This window comes from Polypterus senegalus, chromosome 11, assembly GCF_016835505.1.
Source record: "Polypterus senegalus isolate Bchr_013 chromosome 11, ASM1683550v1, whole genome shotgun sequence".
Classification (NCBI taxonomy): Eukaryota; Metazoa; Chordata; class Cladistia; order Polypteriformes; family Polypteridae; genus Polypterus; species Polypterus senegalus.
Window position 1 is genome coordinate 166,940,990 of NC_053164.1, and position 21,527 is coordinate 166,962,516.

General features: G+C 35.7%; 1 protein-coding gene across 2 annotated transcripts in view; it reads right to left on the reverse strand.

Annotated features, from left to right (window-relative positions):
* The window catches only part of bcl2l13 (BCL2 like 13), a 91,540-nt gene that overhangs the window by 46,470 nt on the left and 23,543 nt on the right, over positions 1–21,527 (reverse strand). For both annotated transcript variants that reach the window (XM_039770069.1, XM_039770068.1), the window contains exons 3-5: positions 19,902–19,988; positions 19,434–19,590; positions 15,774–15,843 (exon numbers count right to left, since the gene is read on the reverse strand). In XM_039770069.1, the coding sequence (XP_039626003.1) occupies positions 15,774–15,843; positions 19,434–19,590; positions 19,902–19,988 (314 nt within the window). The remainder of the gene's footprint in view (positions 1–15,773; positions 15,844–19,433; positions 19,591–19,901; positions 19,989–21,527) is intronic.

The window sequence follows — 21,527 nt, forward strand, 5'->3', positions numbered from 1 at the left end:
TGACGACAGTCTTCCAATTCCGAAACCACCAGAGGATTGGACCTTAGATGAACCAGATGAAGAAACTGCAATGCAGGGTACTGACAGTGACATTGACTCGGATTTTGAACAGTGCTCATCAGGTGATCCACATCCGAACTGAATGCTTTGGTCAGAGATTTGGGTCTGTCAAAATCAAAAGCCGAACTGCTGAGACTTAAGGAATGGTGTTTGCTGTCACCAGGTATGAAAATTTCTGTGTTTCAAGGTCAAGATCATGATATAACCACATTTTTTGCACAAGTCGACAGTCTCCGTTTCTGTTGTGACATTGAAGGATTGTTCTTAGCCTTGGGTTGTGATCACAACCTGGAAGAGTGGAGTCTCTGAATTGATTCGTCAATGTTAAGCCTGAAAGCTGTTCTGCTAAACAATGGCAACGTTTATCCTTCAGTACCTGTTGGGTATGCAGCACACATGAAAGAAACCTATGAGAATATAGAACTGCTGCTGAAGCACGTCCAGTATAGCAGGTACAACTGGGATATCTGTGGAGATCTTAAAGTCTTGCTTTGCTACTAGGACTGCAGCTCGGCTATACAAAGTACTGTTGTTTCATCTGTGAATGGGACAGCTGTGCCAAAGAGTCACGCTATTCTCGACAGAACTGGACACTCCATAAAAAGTTAGTTCCAGGACACAAAAATGTGGCACATGAATCACTTGTCAACCCGGCAAAGATATTTTTGCCTCCTAATCACATAAAACTGGGACTCGTGAAGAATTTTGTGAAAGCACTGAACAAAGAAGGTGAAGGTTTTTGTTATATAAGACAGATGTTCCCAAGAATAACTGACGTCAATATCAAAGAGGGCATTTTTGTTGGCCCCCAGATCAGACATGTTATGAGTGACAAGCAGTTTGAAGATCTGTTAGTTGGGCCAGAAAAAAATGCCTGGAAAGCCTTCAAAGACATTGCTGACAATTTTCTGCGCAATTACACAGTCCCAAACTACATTCAGATGGTAGACAAACATCTTAAAGCATACAAGACAATGAAGTGCAACATGTCACTTGATTAATTTCCTCCATTCACACTTGGACTTCTTCCCTGGAAATCTTGGTGCTGTCAGTGACGAACACGGTGAAAGGTTTCACCAGGACATTGCTACGATGGAGAAATGATACCAGGACAACTGGAATCCGTCAATGCTTGCTAATTACTGTTGGACACTGCACTGGATGCACCAGACATTAAATAAAAAAGAAAATCAGGAGCAAAACACTTTTAATTCTGTTGAATTTAATAGCTTAAGTGAAACATAAACGTGACTAAATACGTCATTGTCAGGAAACATATAAATGTCTATTTCTCAGAGTTCCTACGTGATGCACTAAAACCAATAAAACCAAAAACTATATTTGTGCATACCCAGTAGGTATTTGTCACAATCAGCACAAACTTTTCAGGAAGCAAGACTTGTTGTGCAGTGATAATTTAAGTTGTTTGCAAAATTTGTGCAAATAAACGGTTCTATATTTTTGACTGCAACTGTTATGCAATGCGATTCCTTCTCTTCATTAATGCCACCCCCTTGAAAACTATCACTTTATGGGTCCATGCAAACCTGTATTAATACCGTTTTCCCCGAATTTAAAATCGGTTCTTATATTAATTTTTGCTCCAAAAGATACACTAGGGCTTATTTTCAGGGGATATCATATTTATTCATGTACAACAATATACATTTATCCAAATACAGTCATGTAATCTTCTTCTGGAATATTGTCATAACTCTCCACATTTAATCCCTGAACTCCAGCCTGAATTTCTTGCTACTTTAGCCGCTTTGCGGATCGATGTGCGTGCTTTTTCGGAGTAGGTCTTATTTTCAAGGAAACACTGTACTTGTGTGCACATTAAAATGTTTTTTGTATAATGTACAATTCTCATGACAGTGGAATAGGTTATTCTTAGCCAGTCTACTGCAGTAATTGCAGTGGAATATGTGGTTAACATCCACTTATGCATGGGGAAAAAAAAAATACCGTTGAATACTATGAAACCGCAACAATTTTGAAAAACACTGTTATATAGAATTTTGGTCATCCTGCCCAGCACTACTGGCATTACATTCTATACAGGAGATAATGCTACTACAGCTACTACTTATTCAACTTCCATCTTTGAGAAGTACTTCAAAATAAGGGATTCATAAGCATGGTTAAAACCTTTTACAGTAATCCACACCTTATTAAGTAAGGCCAGATATGGAGAAGTTTGCAGGTTCCATCCACTTTTGTATGTTCTCTCACTGATCAATTTTCTTTCCTCTGCTTGCAGTGCTGACTACTTTTCCTTCCATAAAAAATAAAATATCCAATTACTACACTTCCCCATTAGCAGATACCATTCCTCTCTTCTTGGACTATGCCACAGCAGACCAAACATCTTAAACGTATTCTCTTTATTTGAATACACATCTAGTTATACATGTTACTGGAACCATTTTTTCTCCTCCTTATAATCAACAATGACAATTGAAATTATTTCATTCCACTATCTAGCTTTCTAAAAAAAAATCAAGTATGTTCAAGATTAATAGCTAAATGAAATGCTGCATCTTAGTTAGGCAAATTCATCTTTTTTCACATAAACATTTTTTTCATTCTTTTAGTCTGTTTAGATATTGAGAAAATAGACATTGTTCATTAGAACTATAGACTCGTCCCTGCTCATGTACTCTTCTTATTTGAGGACAAGATAATGGTTGTGTTTCTATTCATGACCTAAAACTGTATCAGATAGCATGCATTATTTCTTGCAGATGTCAGTTTTAACCTTTAAGTATCTCCTCCGTATTTTCCCCTAGCAGAGTAAAGTGGTGTTGCCCTGTTTTTATGCAGCAAAGTTCATATCTTAATGCAACTGAGTGGACCTCTTCAGTATGTAACATCTAGCACTATATATTTGACAAGGCAGTATCAAACACAATTGAATGACATGTTTGTAAGTTTATGTTAGATTTTTAGATGCCTTTGTCAGTAAGGATAGTAACCATAACTTAACTTTCCAAATCCTGATGGACAAAACTATGCACCAACTATCAAGAAAATAGATATATTTTATGGTAACAAGACAGGATTACTTTGTGAAACCTCAAACATTGTAACTGCAGTACAGATAAATACTCAAAGGTGCAACAAAACTAAGCACGCTCACCTTTAACATATAGTGAAATCTCCCCATGGGCCTAAAGCCATTAGAACAAAGCATTGCTTCTATTCTTTGAGCCACCAGGAAACAACAAAGGTTAAGTATTATTAGTCACTTGTACTTTTGGTTACCCTACTGCTTCAAACTTGTAAAGCCAACAAAATAAGCAGCATATGTATTTATGGTTAATGTTACTTAAGCTCAAAATAACAGCCTGTGCATGTGGTAAATCTCTACCAATTATAAATTTCTTCCTCCAAGGTTAATACAAGGTTTTGTATTATTTAAGTGCCAATTACTTTTTGCAGTCATGGTACATATTAAATTTGCCACATTAAATTGTGTTCTAAAGTGAAGCACTTATTTTTATAAATTTACAAAAATAACCAACATGTATTAGTGTTTTAAAAATGGAGCTGAAGGGGCAGGGATGAAAACTTAAAAATGTCACCAAAAGTCTTGTAGCCTTTGTTTCCCATTTTATTATCTGTCCAACTTCTCTATGCTTTTTACATACCTCTTTCTCCTTCTAAACCAGTTTTTGGTATGTACTCCTTACCCTACAATTCTTTGAATCCACCTCTTTTTCTTTCCCCATCTCTTTACTATCTAGAATCATAAATTTTCCTCTAATCACAATTTTATTTGCAGGGACACCATTTTCAAAAGCATAAACTTATGTTTTAAAAAAGTTACAACCACCCATTTATTTTCTTCTAGTTCCTACATAGGTTACACTTAATTCCATAAAGTGTTTATACTAAATAAGTTGTTCCTGCCCCATATTATTATTTGTGTTCCCACAAAGACAAAGGTAATTTATTTTTGTCCTGTCCTCTGTATTCTCCTTCTGCATTGAAAAAAGTATAACTTTTATGTTGTTCATTCAACGGAGATTTTCTCTTTCAAGCAACTTAAGATTAATCATTTAGTGTTGTAGCTTGAAATATTTGATTTCAGTGAAAAAATGTGTTTGTACCAAAGTAAGTTATGGTGGAGGGAATAAACATAAAAATCCTATTTCAGTTAACCTAATATTTTAGGTTGTTCATGTGCTGTGTTTGAGGGGCCATTTGTATTTTCTTTCGGTCGAACTTTCCAGTGTGCTGGTTTTCCAACTGCCAAAAAAGAAGAACACTTTCCCGAGTGGAGTGGACGTGGCTATTACAGGTCTGGTCATTTTCAGCAGCGGAGGATTTCTGGTAAGCAACCCTGTTTCTCAACTGTTAATTTTAAGTATAAGAAGTATAATAAAACATACTACAAGCTGTAGAAACGTTTAATAATTTTTTGTTGTATATTTAAGATTTACACTGCAAAATGCTTGTGTATTTGCACCAGATTTTTAAATAAATATAAAAAGTACAGTATTGGAATACGTTATATTCATAATATTTCTAATAGCATAAAAACAGGTTATGACCAATAAACCATTTTAAGTTGTAACAACTTAAAAAATAGATTTACTTCAGTATAAAACAAGTGGATTGCACCTAATCACTCTAAATGATTTGCCTCAACTTAAAAATTGTGGGTTCAATAAGATAAAAAGAATTATATTGGTTCAGCTTGAAAATATTAAGTGTGAATCATTACCTTAATTATTTTAAGTTGAATGGAGTTTATACTTTTTTCAGTGTGGTCTTCTGTGTGTGCGTACCATTTGTGGTTTGTCTTTGAAAGGTCATCTGTTCATTTTTACAACAATTAATGCTGCTTTTCATATTTTCATCTTCTGCTTATATATAATTGGAACGGTTTGTTAAAATTTTTACTGTCTTATTGTTGTGCTGTTTTGTAGTTTTTAGGAATTTTTGGAAAAATTATATTGTTGCATAGTTTTACTAGACTTGTGTTGTAATTGTTTTTTTCCTCCTAATAAAATATAGTAGTGTTCTATCTCTCTATTATAAAAAAAAATCTTGTGATGAGATGTGATCTTCTGAAGAGAGACTTCAGAGAGGCAGAGACATTTTCACTTCCCATGACATGGTCAAGTCAAGTCATACTGACATCCTTTGGAAGCATGTTCCTGTGAGATGGTGACCTAGGCAGGGAAAGTAATAATCAGCTCGGAACAAGTGGAATTGAAAACCTTGAGGTCCAAATGGGGTCAGAAATAAAAGACAAAGAGTAAAAGACACAGTAGAACTTCATAAAGAAGTTCAAAAACATTGGCACCATACACATGCAGAGCAGGTTACAGATTATGGAATTTGAAAGGCTCAAAAAAACCTTGGTGTGATACACACGCAGAGCAACTTCAAAAATATGACAGTACTAAAATTCAAAAATGTCAAAAAAAAAAAAAAAAGAGAGCAACGATCGCATTCCCACAAGCAAATGGAAAATATTACTAAGTGAAAAAACGGAAGAGCAAAAACAGATTGAATATATGGACATAGGTGATATGTCAGAAGTATGAAGATATTGTAAGGCTTTAAAGACTAAGTTGGAGACTTGTACTTCATCTAATTCGGGCTGCAATCAGGGAAAAGTACTGCTGCTTCCCAATGAAGAGGCGTTTCCACAAGAATTAAAAGAATGAAAGTGCAATCCACAAACACTACAGGCAAAATATACACGTCTGCAATAATCTTTTCATGTTAGCATCATTCAATCCACAAAACATTGACCTACACAATAATGGACCATGCACTATGAGAATCCGTGTTCCCGCAACAATTACAGCTACAACAAATTTAATTTAGAAAAAAACCAATTTGGTCAGGTGTATCTTTATGATCATGGAGAAGCGATGCAACATAGAATCGAAAGAGTTAAACGATCTGACATAATAGAAATTATACAGCCACTAATGGATACAAATCCATACGTCCAAAAGTATCGCACTTCACACAAAATTTATCAGCAAAACACGGACAAAGAAATTTTCCTGGATTTCTATATGAATCCAAAAGATCACAGTCACATCTATACTAATAAAAGGCAAAGCCCTCACTCACTCACTGACTCACTCACTGACTCATCACTAATTCTCCAACTTCCCGTGTGGGTGGAAGGCTGAAATTTGGCAGGTTCATTCCTTACAGCTTCCTTACAAAAGTTGGGCAGGTTTTATATCGAAATTCTACGCCTAATGGTCATAACTGAAAGCAGTTTTTCTCCATTTACTGTAATGGAGATGAGCTTCAACGCCGTGGGGGCGGAGTTTCGTGTGACATCATCACGCCTCCCACGTAATCACGCAGTACATAGAAAACCAGGAAGACCTCAAAAAAGCGCTGAAGAAAACATGCATTATATAATTGAGAAGGCAGCAAAACAATAAGAAGCGAGCGAGTGACATATACTACCATATATTCATGAGTGTTGCCAGCTCGGAAAGAAAGCACGGCGTAAACCTAAACTTTAAATTAAGTTCATAGACAGGCTACCGCTGGCGTTTCACATACACACAGGTAATGCGGGATACAAGTTTAATGAGAGGACGAGGATATAAGCGAGTTTTGATCACTTTGTAACTAAGTTAAAATTGTAGGTGAAGGGGTGTGCTTATGCAAATTCGAGACTGTGTTTGTGGGGATTGACAGTTAAGGCGGGTGGGGAGTCACGTCATCATCTCCCCTCCCACCTCATTTTGCTCTGAGCTGAGCTCCGCGGCTAACGCCGTCTTCCGAAGCAAATTCCTCAGACTGCCACCAAATACTCACAGAAAAATCCACAAGTTAATACACACGCTGTCTATCTATAGAGTTTCTACACACTGAATCCTCCAGGCACTACTTACAAAAGGTCACATTGACAATCGTGTTACGTTATTTTTAAAATCTTTCCTTTTCTTAGAACAAGCACAGCCGAGAAGCTTTGATGCATGTGCTCCATAACGCGTTAAAAATAATGCATTTAATCACACTTTGCATTACAAGCAAAGGGAGCTTTTGTCAATGCATGATTTCCTGGTACACGGATTACATTGATCAGCGCAACCCGATTCATTTTACCCTCGCACCACCTTAGTTTGAGAAGAAGTATGAAAAATATGAGGTTAACACAGAAAAACAGATCACCAATTCAAGCTTTATGAATAATCGATTCGCCATCAATAATTGTTTTGGTAAAGCCATCCTCCTTCCATTTTATAATTTTTCCGCCACTAGCCATGATTAAATGAGCGGTAAAAAGTAAGAGCAAAGCGAGGGTGACTTATTTAGGCAGGCATATATATGACAGCAACACTCATGACAATGTCAATCATGTTACGTTATTATTAAAATGTTTCCTTTTCTTTTCATTACTTCTTTAACACACTACTTCTCCGCTGCCAGGCGGGTATTTTGCTATATATATATATATATGAATGACCTCCAAAGAGCGCTGAGACTTTTGATATCATGAACGTGTCTGCAAACTGGGGTCTCCTGCCCAGCAAAAGTCGAGCAGCCAGCGCGCGTGCATAGCTGTGCCGGCCTTTGAGGCGCTGACTGCGCTTCTGCCTTAAGTCAAAGTGAGCACTTTTAATTTTTTTCATCCTCCCCCTGCGCTATAGCCCAGACAAGTGCAAACACGGGACCCCTTTTCTACACCACGGCAAAATAATATTAAGGCGATTCACAATCGAGGCGAGGCACAAATTTGAGCGTTAAAATAGAAAATGTAATTTCAATGTACCTGTACTTCTTAAAACGTTAATGTTTTACTGTTTAATAACTTATAGACTATAATTTATTATTTTTCCCTTGCACTCAGTGACCAAACCTATACACACACATATAGACACATACAAACATACACACAAGTATATGTATGTGTATATATATATATATACACACACACACACATAACACACATATATATAATTTGTGTGTGTGTATGTATGTATGTGTGTGAATATATGATGTAGATAGGTATGTATGTATATATATATATATATATATATATGTGTATATGTAGATATGTATATAGATATGTAGATATGAAGATATGTATATATACAGTATATATCTATATATATATATCTATATATATATATATATATATATATATATATATGTCTATATATATATGTCTATATATATATATGTCTATATGTATGTATGTATGTATGTGTATATATATATGTGTGTGTGTGTATATATATGACAGCAGCAATCCAAGCTGTGAGAAAACAGTAAAAAGGAGGCGTGTCAGACGTTGTGGTACATTTTCTGATGCAGCTGCCGAAAACAACTTCGTGACGCTGCCGCCAAATACACAAAACAATTACTTTGACAATCATGTTACATTATTTTTAAAATGTTTCCTTTTCTTTTTCATAACTTCTTTAACACACTACTTCTCCGCTGCGAAGCGCGGGTATTTTGCTAGTTTATAATAAACCCACATGTGACGAATTGTCAGCGATAATAATTTCGAAAGACAGAGATATCAAAGACAGAGTAGATATTCGAGTATATCCAAAGGCAAAGCATGATTCTTCATTTTTGTCAAATACATCGCCACATGTCGACTCTTTTACTCTTTCCTTTGCTTTTCCTTGATGGCGAAACAGGATGATCGTTCAATATGAAACAAACGCATTCAGAAAAACAAATAACGCAATACAATATTTCTGCTCTAAATGACGTTCCCATGTATTTAACCCACTTCTATCATCTCAACGTCTATCGTAACATTACATTATTAATACGTATGTAAAAGTCGCAGCTGATCGTCTCTTCTTTATTAAATTGAATCAAGTTAAACTTAGAATGGAATATATGCAAGGTCTCAATGATACCATTCAAAATTGAAATATGAATAGTTCAGACAAATTCAAAATAGGTAAAGCAGTAATATTACCATCATCATATCAAGGTAATCCAAGAGCATTGCAACAGTTACGTCATGATGCAATGGCAGTATGCAGAACTTTCGGTCGGCGAGATGCATTAATTACAATGACGTGCAATCCACAATGACCAGAAATCCGCAGCTTCTTGAGAACAATGCCACCGGCTACATCGGCTCTGGATATTTCCACTTTCGTCAGTAGATTATTTTATCAGAAAGTCTTATTTTTATTGAATGAACTCGAAACGGGGATATGTCATCCGTATTAAACCGTTTACAATTTCCCATGAGAATAGCTTTTGCAATGACAATTAAAAAATTACAAGGACAAACATTTGAAAAAGTCGGTTTATTTATAAGAGACGCACTCACGGCCAGTTATACGTTACATTATCACGCTGGAAGACCAAACAAGGAATCAAAATTCAATGTGATCTTGAACAGTTCATTCCAAATATTGTTTATACTGAAGTTTTCAAATAAAATGTGAACATAATGCATATCTAACAATTCCCATGGAAAAAAAAACACTTTCAATTTTATTTCCACAGGACCAAACCCGGGGGTTGGCGAGCGAAGCAAGCAGGGGCCGGAGGCCCCTAGTTGTCAATAAAAATGTAATCGCAGAAACACACCTTGTGTGCCATCTGAACTTTACTTCACCTACTGTAAACACAAAACCTGTGTTTCTTGTTTCCCAAGTGTTTGAGTTCAAGATGTTAAAAGAAGTTGACTCATGGCCTTGGAATACCTGGATGAGAGTCTTTTGTAAGAGGAAAAACATTGGCTTTGTGGATAACTGGGATATTTTTTGAGGAGAGACCGTGTTTTTTCAGACTTGATGGCTTGAAATCTCTAAGGTACTATATCATTCATGACTACTGTCGCATGCGCATGGGAGGCAGCTAAAGGCTCTAAATGAGAGTAACTCCACACCAGACCAGGGGGTGGCAGAGTGCGCTGACCTTTTTTCTCAATTTCTTGCAGACCATTCATGCAAAAGTCCGCCTGGCCTTGATGATGTCACTTTCTGGCCCTTCTGATGATGTCACTTCCGGGCCTTCTGATTGAAACGAACCCATGGGGGAGGACCCTTCCAGTTCTGGCCCTTTTAACGATGTCACTTCCGGGTCCGAGCCTATAGAGGAAGATACTTCCGGATCCGGACACTTTTGACATTATATCCTGTTTTAGCCTTTAAAACTACCATTTAACAAATAGTTGATCAGTTCTGTTTTGGACTCTGTTCTGAGCACATCAATGCCAGCAATTTACCCTTTTGCAGCCAGGAAATATTATACGGGTGGCTGTCCCAAACCTGTTTTATGACTGTTGCGTCTGTTTTTGTGACAATACTTATTTTTAGGTCTAATGAAAGCCATAAAATCAATTTAGGATATAACTATTCTGCAGTGAGCTTATCTTCAGATGTGCATTATATTAGCCCTATTCTAACAGATCATAGTTTAGTTAAAAGGTCCAGACAAAGTTAACTGCCATCTCAGGCTGCCCTAAAACTTCAAAACCAACTGTCCTTTTAAAATGTTATCCTGTAAGACAGTTTACATTAATGAGCTTATCAGTGATAACAAACTTTCTAACAATCAATGAAATAAGGCATAGCAGTGACAGTGCTGCAGTGTTAACTTAAGTAGAACCTCTGAACTACAATTTTGTTCACTTTTTTCACCAAGGTAAATAAGGTGGCAGTTTAACAAGTATTTCCTTCAGCCATTTAAACTGTAAAGATGCGAATTTAGGTACTTTCATGTGCTTTGAATGTCTTTCTGTAGTTATTCAAGGTGTATCACAGTCACTTGGTATTGGCCATTTATTGACCCAAAAATATAATGTGTCTTTTATCAAGGAATTCTCACAATTACTATCAATGATAATAACTTATGACAGATTTCTAACTGTAGGTAATTTCAGTTTTCATGTTAATAACCAAACTACAGTGGTGTGAAAAACTATTTGCCCCCTTCCTGATTTCTTATTCTTTTGCATGTTTGTCACACAAAATGTTTCTGATCATCAAACACATTTAACCATTAGTCAAATATAACACAAGTAAACACAAAATGCAGTTTTTAAATGATGGTTTTTATTATTTAGGGAGAACAAAAATCCAAACCTACATGGCCCTGTGTGAAAAAGTAATTGCCCCCTTGTTAAAAAAAATAACCGAACTGTGGTGTATCACACCTGAGTTCAATTTCCGTAGCCACCCCCAGGCCTGATTACTGCCACACCTGTTTCAATCAAGAAATCACTTAAATAGGAGCTGCCTGACACAGAGAAGTAGACCAAAAGCACCTCAAAAGCTAGACATCATGCCAAGACCCCAGGACAACGTCTAAAGAACTGCAGGCCTCACTTGCCTCAATTAAGGTCAGTGTTCACGACTCCACCATAAGAAAGAGACTGGGCAAAAATGGCCTGCATGGCAGATTTCCAAGATGTAAACCACTGTTAAGCAAAAAGAACATTAGGGCTCGTCTCAATTTTGCTAAGAAACATCTCAATGATTGCCAAGACTTTTGGGAAAATACCTTGTGGACTGATGAGACAAAAGTTGAACTTTTTGGAAGGTAAATGTCCCATTACATCTGGCGTAAAAGGAACACAGCATTTCAGAAAAAGAGCATCATACCAACAGTAAAATATGGTGGTGGTAGTGTGATGGTCTGGGGTTGTTTTGCTGCTTCAGGACCTGGAAGGCTTGCTGTGATAGATGGAACCATGCATTCTACTGTCTACCAAAAAATCCTGAAGGAGAATGTCCGGCCATCTGTTCGTCAACTCAAGCTGAAGCGATCTTGGGTGCTGCAACAGGACAATGACCCAAAACACACCAGCAAATCCACCTCTGAATGGCTGAAGAAAAACAAAATGAAGACTGGAGTGGCCTAGTCAAAGTCCTGACCTGAATCCAATTGAGATGCTATGGCATGACCTTAAAAAGGCGGTTCATGCTAGAAAACTCTCAAATAAAGCTGAATTACAACAATTCTGCAAAGATGAGTGGGTCAAAATTCCTCCAGAGCGCTGTAAAAGACTCATTGCAAGTTATCGCAAACGCTTGGCTGCAGTTATTGCTGCTAAGGGTGGTCCAACCAGTTATTAGGTTCAGGGGGCAATTACTTTTTCACACAGGGCCATGTAGGTTTGGATTTTTTTTCTCCCTAAATAATAAAAACCATCATTTAAAAACGGCATTTTGTGTTTACATTTGACTAATGGTTAAATGTGTTTGATGATCAGAAACATTTTGTGTGACAATCATGCAAAAGAATAAGCAATCAGGAAGGGGGCAAATAGTTTTTCACACCACTGTAAGTAAAACAAAAGCAACAGAATTTATTGACTTACTGCATTCTTTTAATTTTAGTCTGCACTTTAGCTAACCTACACATAAGGAAGGACACATGATGAATTTAGTAATTTCAAAAGGGTTAAAAATTAATGTGAGGCAGGCTATGGTTACTGATATACTGTATGTGAGTACTTATGCATTTTATTTGACGTATAAATATTTGTGACCTAAACTAAAGTGCAGCATACTGTTAGCAAACTTTATTTTGGTGCCATAAACATTATAAATAATCAGTCTGCAATTAGTGCTTGTCCTAATACTGCCAGCAATGTTATCAGTGGAACAAGTGGAATATTTTAATGCTAAGGTGAGAACTACAGCTGACATACTAGCCCCTAAAATACTGTTAACCAATCTTACACTACTAAAAGACTTTGGAGTGTCTGAGATTAACAGAGACTGTCGGAAGCCTGTGAGCAAATGGAAAAAGTAAACTAACAATTCACATACTTGAATATAGCCGTCTGTCTTGACAAACTCTCCTATTGTTCTAAAATGATAAATGTTAATGAATAAATTGAATACATGTTAAATAAATTTTAATATTGGAAATACAAGAGTATTATTTTCAACTACTGATCATCTTCTAAACCCAGCTCAACTAATCAATGCCTCCTGAAAACTTCAAATGAAATGTGTGAAGCTTTTGCAGCATTTTTTAAAATGTAAACTAAACAATATTAGATTTATTATGATATAATCTTCAAAAGATTACATTGAAATACATTCTTTCACTAAAATAGCTTTACATAATAATCGCTCAACTAAAGCCTTCCACTTGTTATATATATTCCTCATTTCTTTTTTGATTGTAGGCGTTAGGGTCTTTTAAGCATTTGGGCCAGACACTTCTTTTCAGTTTTTGAGGCCTAAATCAACACTGTGGAGTAAATGACATCCATATACCCATTACAACTCTAAACCTGTGTAATGAAAACTGCTGTCACCTCATCTAATAAATAGTTAAGTAAAATATTGTTCTTGTAAAATTTTCTTACCTCCTGAATAGCCTGCAATTGTATTAAAAAAGAAGTGATTCTTAAATATATAAACTGTGTTGTATCATTTTTTTTCTGCCACTTTGTTGGCATTTTATATATTTTGAACATTGTTTCACAGGTTTTCAAGACCAAGGCATCAATTGGATATACTGTATTTGTTTTTTAAATAAGTGTTTTTAATAATGTTGAAAATGAAGTACTTTCTCCTGCCGCACCATTCTTGTAGGTGCAGCCATTTTTTTTTACTGCTGCTCTGCAGTTACCAGGCAGCTCAATCAGGAGTATGTGCAATGTGATGTCATCAACATGACTTTATACAAACATGTTCAAACTTGTTGGTACCGCCTATACCAAAAAAGGACCACCCACAATTGTCTCTGAAATATCTTGAAACTGACAAAAGTAATTGGCACCCATCATTGTTAATTCCACATTTAAAAAAATCTGATTTTGCTTTATAGTTTTGATTCAACAAAATATTTCAAGTAAGAACATAAACGAAAGCAGCATTGACAAAAATGATGGGGCCCTTAACCTATTACTTTGTTGCACAACCTTTACAGGCAATTACTGCAAACAAATGATTCCTGTAGCTCACCATGACACTTCTGCACTTGTCAACAGGTAGTTTGGTCCACTCTTGTTGTGCAAACTGCTTCAGTTGTGTCAGGTTTAAAGGGTGCCTTCTTCAGATTGAATGCTTCAGTCCATAGATGTTCAATACGATTCAAACCAGGGCTCCTAGAAGGCAACTTCAGAATAGTCCAATGTTTTGTTCTTAGCATACATGGGTGCTTTTAGCAGTACATTTTGGGTCATTATTCTGTCGGAGGATCCCTGACCTGAGATTGAGGCAGAGCTTTCTGACACTGGGCAGTATGTTTGGCACCAGAATGTCTTGACAGTCTTGAGATTTCATTGTTTCCTGCACAGACTCAAGGCACCACTTGCCAGACACACCAAAGCAGCCCCAAAACATAACTGAGCTTACACCATGTTTCACCATAGTTATGATGTTCTTTTTTTTAAAAGCACTTTATTTTGGCTGGCGACATAGAACCCAATATAACTTGCCAAAAAGCTTCAGCCTTGTATCATATGTCCATAGGACATTCTCCAAGAAGCACTGTGCCTTGTCAATATGCTTTTTAACAAATTCTACTCGTTTTTTTTTTTTTATGTGGAGTCCTCCTGTGTCTTCTCCCATTCTACCATTATCACTATCATTCTGCCCATTGTAGGGTCGATTTTCCTCTTATGGCCGCATTAGATGGAGGTTGGCTACAATCCCTTGGACCTTGAACTTAATAATATTTGCAGCTGTTGTCACAGGAACATCAAACTGCTTGGATATTGTCTTGCAGCCTTTGCCTTAACATGCTTGCCTATAATTTTCTTGATATCTCCAGGTAACTCTCTACTTTGCTTTCTCTGATCCATGTTTGGTGTGGAGCACATAAAGATATCAAAGAGCAGAGTGACTGCTTTTCTCTATTAAAATAGGATGAATAAGTGATTGCATGATTGGAGACTTGTGATACCAATTAAAGAAAACAGCTAGCTTGAAAAAAAAAAACACCTTTAAAATTAAAATTATTTATGATCTTTTCTAGGGGTACCAATAAATGTGTCCAGGCCATTTTAGAATATCTTTGTGGAACAAGCACATTTCACATTTGCTTTGCTTTACTTGTCAAAGGCATGCAGGTGTACATAGGACAATTAATTTTCATTTAATCATTTTTCAGGAGGCATACAGAACCTTTTCAATTAGCTACAAGGGTACCAACACATTTGCCCAGGTCTGTTTCAGTGTGTGCACTCCCCCTAATATCTGAGATTTCAGATTCTTCTTAAGAAAAACCTTTATTGATAACTTTTTTTGGTATATTCCAGTTTTGAATTCTTCTTCTGCTCTTTGACTTAATTTAATCTTTTTGATTTGGCGACGAAATCTCACACTGCATCCTGACTTCAGTCTTTGATTAACATACTGAGCTTTGCATTGAATTTGACCTTTGGATTGTTGTTTTGACTTCATGACTTCTTCCAATTCCCTTAACATTTAAAAATACAAATGGTTTATTTATTAGTGTACTGTAAGTGGACAATATCAGTTAAATGAGAAGTTGGGGTTAACAGATTGTGTGTACATGCAACAATGGAGGAGAATGGGCAAAAATAATGATTTAACTGCCTTTGAATGTACCATAGTAGATGGCAGTTGTCAGTCCTACTGACACGATTTCTCAAGAGCAAAGGCCCTGCAGGATTTGAATTTTACTTAAAAGACATCAAATGTGATAAATTACTCAGTAAAAATACATTCACAAAAAAAACTAAACTATTTCAAAATCCAAAAAATTAGAAAACTGTAACATAAATCAATTAGGGGTGATTTACAGACCTTATTCCAGCCCTGAGAATGAGAAGATAGCCCCTGAACAGTTTCTTTAAACTTTGCATAATCCAAAGGCCTGAAATACAACACAATGTGAGGAAAAAAAATTAAGATTTTAACAAACAGATTTTACAAGTTAAGTTTACAACCTAAATTAAATGCAAAGTAAATCTAAAACTCAGTGTGAATAAATAAGGGCATGAAATAAATGTTAACATGCCTGTATTACTTTTTGTATCTTAATGGTCATACAGTATATGATCTGTAAAATGAGAATACAACTCTCTGTTGAAAGATTAAAACAGGATATGCATACATTTAAAAATGAATATACACACTTTTAAAATGATATATATTAATAACTCTTATAATAGTCTCAAATATATCAAACTGGACCCCAAACAAAACGGGCATATAAAACGTAAATGTATTGGATGTAGTCAATTTGTGTTTTATTCTTTGTAATGTAATTTTATAATAAGTGTAAATAAGAAATATAACAAAGTAGATGCTGCACAGAAGAGAAATGAAATTCTGTGAGAAATGATTTTAAATTGCAAGTTTAGAGCTCATTTGAATGCTAAAATGGAAAATATAATTAACAATTAAAATAATCTTCATCAATTACTACCTAGAAGATGTAAGTTTTGTACTCTCTATGTAGCAAAAATATATAAATTATAAGTCCAACTACTATGACATTAGTCAGGAACATTTCATTTTTCTCAGGTATTACTGTGTTCTGCAATTAATGTTGAAAATTAGGATTTTTTATTTTATAGCGTAAAACATTATTAAAAACAGGAGTATAATTTTTATAGTAAAAAGGTACAGAACTCACAAAATTTGATGTTTATTTATAAGAACAAATATAAGAATTAAATAAATGCTACATTTGTAACAAATCCCTTTAACAAATAAATTATTTTAATTAGGCAAGAAAATTTTTTTTCTAGAACAGAAATAAGGAGTATTTAATTAAAACAAGTCCATGCAAAAGCTTATAAAACTGAGATGCTAACTGTCACCATGCAGCATTTTGGAAAAACATTACAAGAGAATGAAAACAGAAAATAATATATTGTATGTACACAGTCATGACTAAAATTATCGGCACCCCTGGAATTTTCCCAGAAAATGTACCATTTCTCCCAGAAAATTGTTGCAATTACAAATGATTTGGTATACACGTTTATTTCCTTTATGTGCATTGGAATAACACACAAAAAACAGAGAAAAAAAGCCAAATCTGACATTTCACAAAAACTCAAAAACCGGGCTGGAAAAAATTATTGGCACCCTCAACTTAATATTTGGCTGCATGTCCTTTGGAAAAAATAACTGAAATCAAGCGCTTCCTATAACCATCAATAAGCTTGTTACACCTCTCAACTGGAATTTTCGACCACTCTTCTTTTGCAAACTGCTCAAGGTCTCTCAGATTTGAAGGGCGCCTTCTCCCAACAGTAATTTTGAGATCTCTCCATAAGTGTTCAATCGGATTTAGATCCGACTCATTGCTGGCCATTTCAGAACTCTCCAGCGCTTTGTCTTCAACTATTTCTGGGTCCTTTCAAAGGTATGTTTGTGGTCATTGTCCTGCTGGAACCCCATGACGTCTGACGCAGACCCAGCTTTCTGACACTGGGCACTACATTGCGCCCCAATATCTTTTGGTAGTCTTCAGATTTCATGATGCCTTCCACACAGTCAAGGCATCTAGTGCCAGAGGCAGCAAAACATCCCCAAAACATCTTAGAACCTCCATCATGTTTAACTGTAGGTACTGTGTTCTTTACTTCGTAAGCCTCATTCCGTTTTCTGTAAACAGTAGAATGATGAGCTTTACCAAAAAGCTCTGCCTTGGTCTCATCTGTCCACAAGATGTTTGCACAGAAGGATTTTGGCTTCCTCAAGTACATTTTGGTAAACTCCAGTCTGGCTTTTTCATGTTTCTGTGTCAGCAGTGGAGTCCTCCTGGCTCTCCTGCCATAGCGTTTCATTTCGTTTAGATGTCGACGGATAGTTCGAGCTGACACTGTTGCACCCTGAGTCTGCAGAACAGCTTGAATATGTTTTGAAGTTGATTGGGGCTGTTTATCCACCCTTCGGACTATCCTTCATTGCAGTCTTTTATCAATTTTTCTCTTCCGTCCACGTCCAGGGAGATTAGCTACAGTGCCATTTGTTGTGAACTTCTTGATTATGCTGTGCACAGTGGACAAAGGAACATGAAGATCTCTGGAGATGGACTTGTAGCCTTGTAGTCCACAATTTTTGTTGTCAAGTCCTCAGACGATTCCCTGCTCTTCTTTCTGTTCTCCATGCTTAGTGTGGCACACTCAGATGAACAACAGAAAGGTTGAGTCAACTTTTCTCCATTTTAACTGGTTTCAGGTGTGATTGCTATATTGCCAGCACTTATTTCTTGCCACAGGTGCGTTCAAACAAGCATCATATGCTTGAAATAAAATGATTTACCCACAATTTTGAAAAAGTGCCAATAATTTTGTCTGGCCCATTTTTGGAGTTCTGTGTGACATGATATCAGATTTGGCTTTTTTCTCTTTTTTTGTGTTGTTCCAATGCACATAAAGGAAATAAACATGTGTATAGGAAAACATTTGTAATTACAACAATTTTCTGGGAGAAATTGTGCATTTTCAGGGAACATTCCAGGGGCGCCGATAATTTTGGCCATGACTGTATATAACTTAGCAGCTGTCCTCCGCAGCTCCACCTGTATAGTAGTGAAACAGAACAAACATTAAAAACCAATAAACAAACAGGGATTGCTAGCTAAGCAGAGGTAAGGTACGCTCTAAAACGTAATGACAGGCAGACCAACTTGAATGGAGGCTTGCGCGTAAGTAAGGAAGGCCCCACCCGGCTCCCCACTCCTAACGTCATGCTTCCCCCTCCCCTCGGTCAACAGCCTCTGTCTCAGATTATTGAGAATAAATCGCTCCTGCAAGTGAAATACTTAGTGCGATGACAGAAGTCGTAAAATCAACCGGAATGTTCAAGCAAATTATAGAAAAAAACCTGTTAAGTAGTTCTCTCATGAAAAGCGGACAGACATACAGACGTTGGATTTTATATATATATATATATATATATATATATATATATATACACTGTATACACACACACACACATACACACATACAGGGTGGGCCATAAGTTTCCATACATATGGTTTTTAACATTTTATTTTTTATATTTCAGATATAAAAAATGCGCTTGAATAAAGAGCAACGAATTTAAATCATACTGATGGCTGGGTCAGGAAGCACTCATATGGTTGCAATCAAATTTAACAGGAAATATGGAACGAACATCACACACGAAACATAAATCATCTTAGGGAACAGGGAAAGTATCACCAACTCCATTACAAGCATAACTCCAGCTGTGCTAAACGTGTTCATCAGCAGTGGCGGACACATATTGAAATGTGGTTTCAAAACAATGGCAGTCATGTAGAGCATATTATTAGAAATAAAAATGTTTTTTCATAAAAAAAGTTTTATTTTTCCTATGTATGGAAACTTACAGCCCACCCTGTATACAATGAAATCTCATCTTTGATTCAGCAGTCATCACTGTTATTTTATACCTTTCTTTTCAATATTTAATGTTTAGATTTACATGAAAGCTACTCACAAACTGAGAAGGGTCTGCTTAGCAGCATGTAGGTGTACTGACATCTCCTGACAGACCTTTCCACCAAGGTGAGCTAGGCAGTCCTCAATGGAGCTCTCTGGGTTGGCAGGGTTAAACACTGGAGATGTGTGGCAGTCAAAGCCTGTGCTTGTAAAAGCTTCAGAGTTTAAAAATGCATGTTAGTGACATCTGTTGTTAAATACATAAGACTGAAAATAACATTGTAAAATATTTGAACTGAACTGAATGCACACATTTTCTTCAACTACTGGCTCAGAGCTGAAAAGGATTGACAGAAAACAGTTTCAATGTGAAGATCTAGAAAACAATTAATGACAAAGAAACCAGAAGCCTAATGTCATTTAATGTATTTGCTCATAAATTAAGTCTTCATGAAATGTTACAATGAATCACAAAGTTTTTAGACATTTAATAGCAATCAAGATTTTTTCTTCACTTAAAGCTCACCTTTTGAAATTTCTTCTTCAAGAAGTTTCAGCTCCTCCTCAACATCTGCTTTCACTTTAGTGGCAATTTCTTTCTCTATTTGAACACCTGAGGAGATAAGGCTAAACATTTATTTAAGCTCAGAAAACATACATAATTTATAGATTCATTACAATTCTTTTCTATGTTAGGACCAGGGGAAAGTTTTGATTGTACTTTAGACCCTAGAAATTGACTTGGTTTTTGGTTAAAAGGTCTGTAGTAAATTTAAAGTCTCTAAAATGTCATTCAGTCTGGTTATTTTTTCATACATTATTAGTGGTATTTTATAATTTTTATATTATTTACTAAGTCAGACTAGTCCATGGTGAGAATAAAAATATATATAATTTAAAATATTTGGTGTTATCACTGTATTTTATCTTCCCCAAGCAGTTATTACACTTTTATTATTATTGTTATTATTATTATTATTATTTATCCTGCTAATGCCTTTATCCAAGGCATACAAGAGGATACAGATTTTTTTTACAGAAGAAACATAGGCAGGTTAAGTGACTTGCACAGAATCAAACAGTGAAGCAAAGATGTGAATTGGATGTGTAGTCTTGTGGCTTAAAGTTCAGTGTATTAGCCATCTCACTGCCTGCATTCGCATTAATAAAATCAGCTTCTCAATTTGCTTTGGCCAATTTAATATAATTTTTAAATACCACTGATATCAGAGTGAATCAGTAAGCAAAAAATGTATTTAACTGATTTGCAGGTTGAAGGATTTTTTTTTTTTTTTTACTTACATCAGGGTCAGTTATGACATTTTTATCTACTAAATTCTTTTGTAACAATGAGTCATTTTAAAAAATAATGGTAATAACTGAATTCAGATTATAATATCATGTATTTAAAACATATAGGCATGAGGGGAGTCAATACTTTTCAAAAACAGAATATGCCATTTCAAGTGATGTAAAATGGCATTGATTGATATCCTATTGTTAGTTGTTGATTCTCTAAAGTATATAACTAACTGTATTTAAAATTAAAAACATTGTCAGAGATGTATTGAATCATTATTATGTGCAGTTAACAATGTCATAAGGTTGTTTACAGCATAACCTAAATGTTGACTACATATTTGGTCCCACAATGTTTATTAAGGTATTAAGCTATTATGAATAAAACATGTAGCTTATCCATGAAAAAAAAAAAAAATAATGCACGAAATAAAATTTACAACTCCTCTGGTCATTTTACAGTAGTGCTACTACAGTAGCAGTAGAATGAAAAATGTAACTAAATCAATCTCTCTTGAGCTAAGATTAACCTTTATTGTTTAAGAGAGTTAAATACTGCCTCTTTTCTCAGAGAATAAATGTGTGGGAGCACCTTTTTCTTTTTAAAGTTGTGACTAAAACACTTAACAAACCAGCTAACAAAATTTACAGAATGATCCAGATTAACCCATTTTTGCACTTCAGGAGTTATTTTGAATCTCATGCATTCTTGCAGAAGAAGATAAATATATTTATGATAAAATAGAATTTAACGGGTACCAGTGCTGCACAAAACAAAATATCAGTCTACTAGCCGACCCGCGGCGTAATATACACCGCATAATTATTTATTGATGGGTGAACACTACCTGAA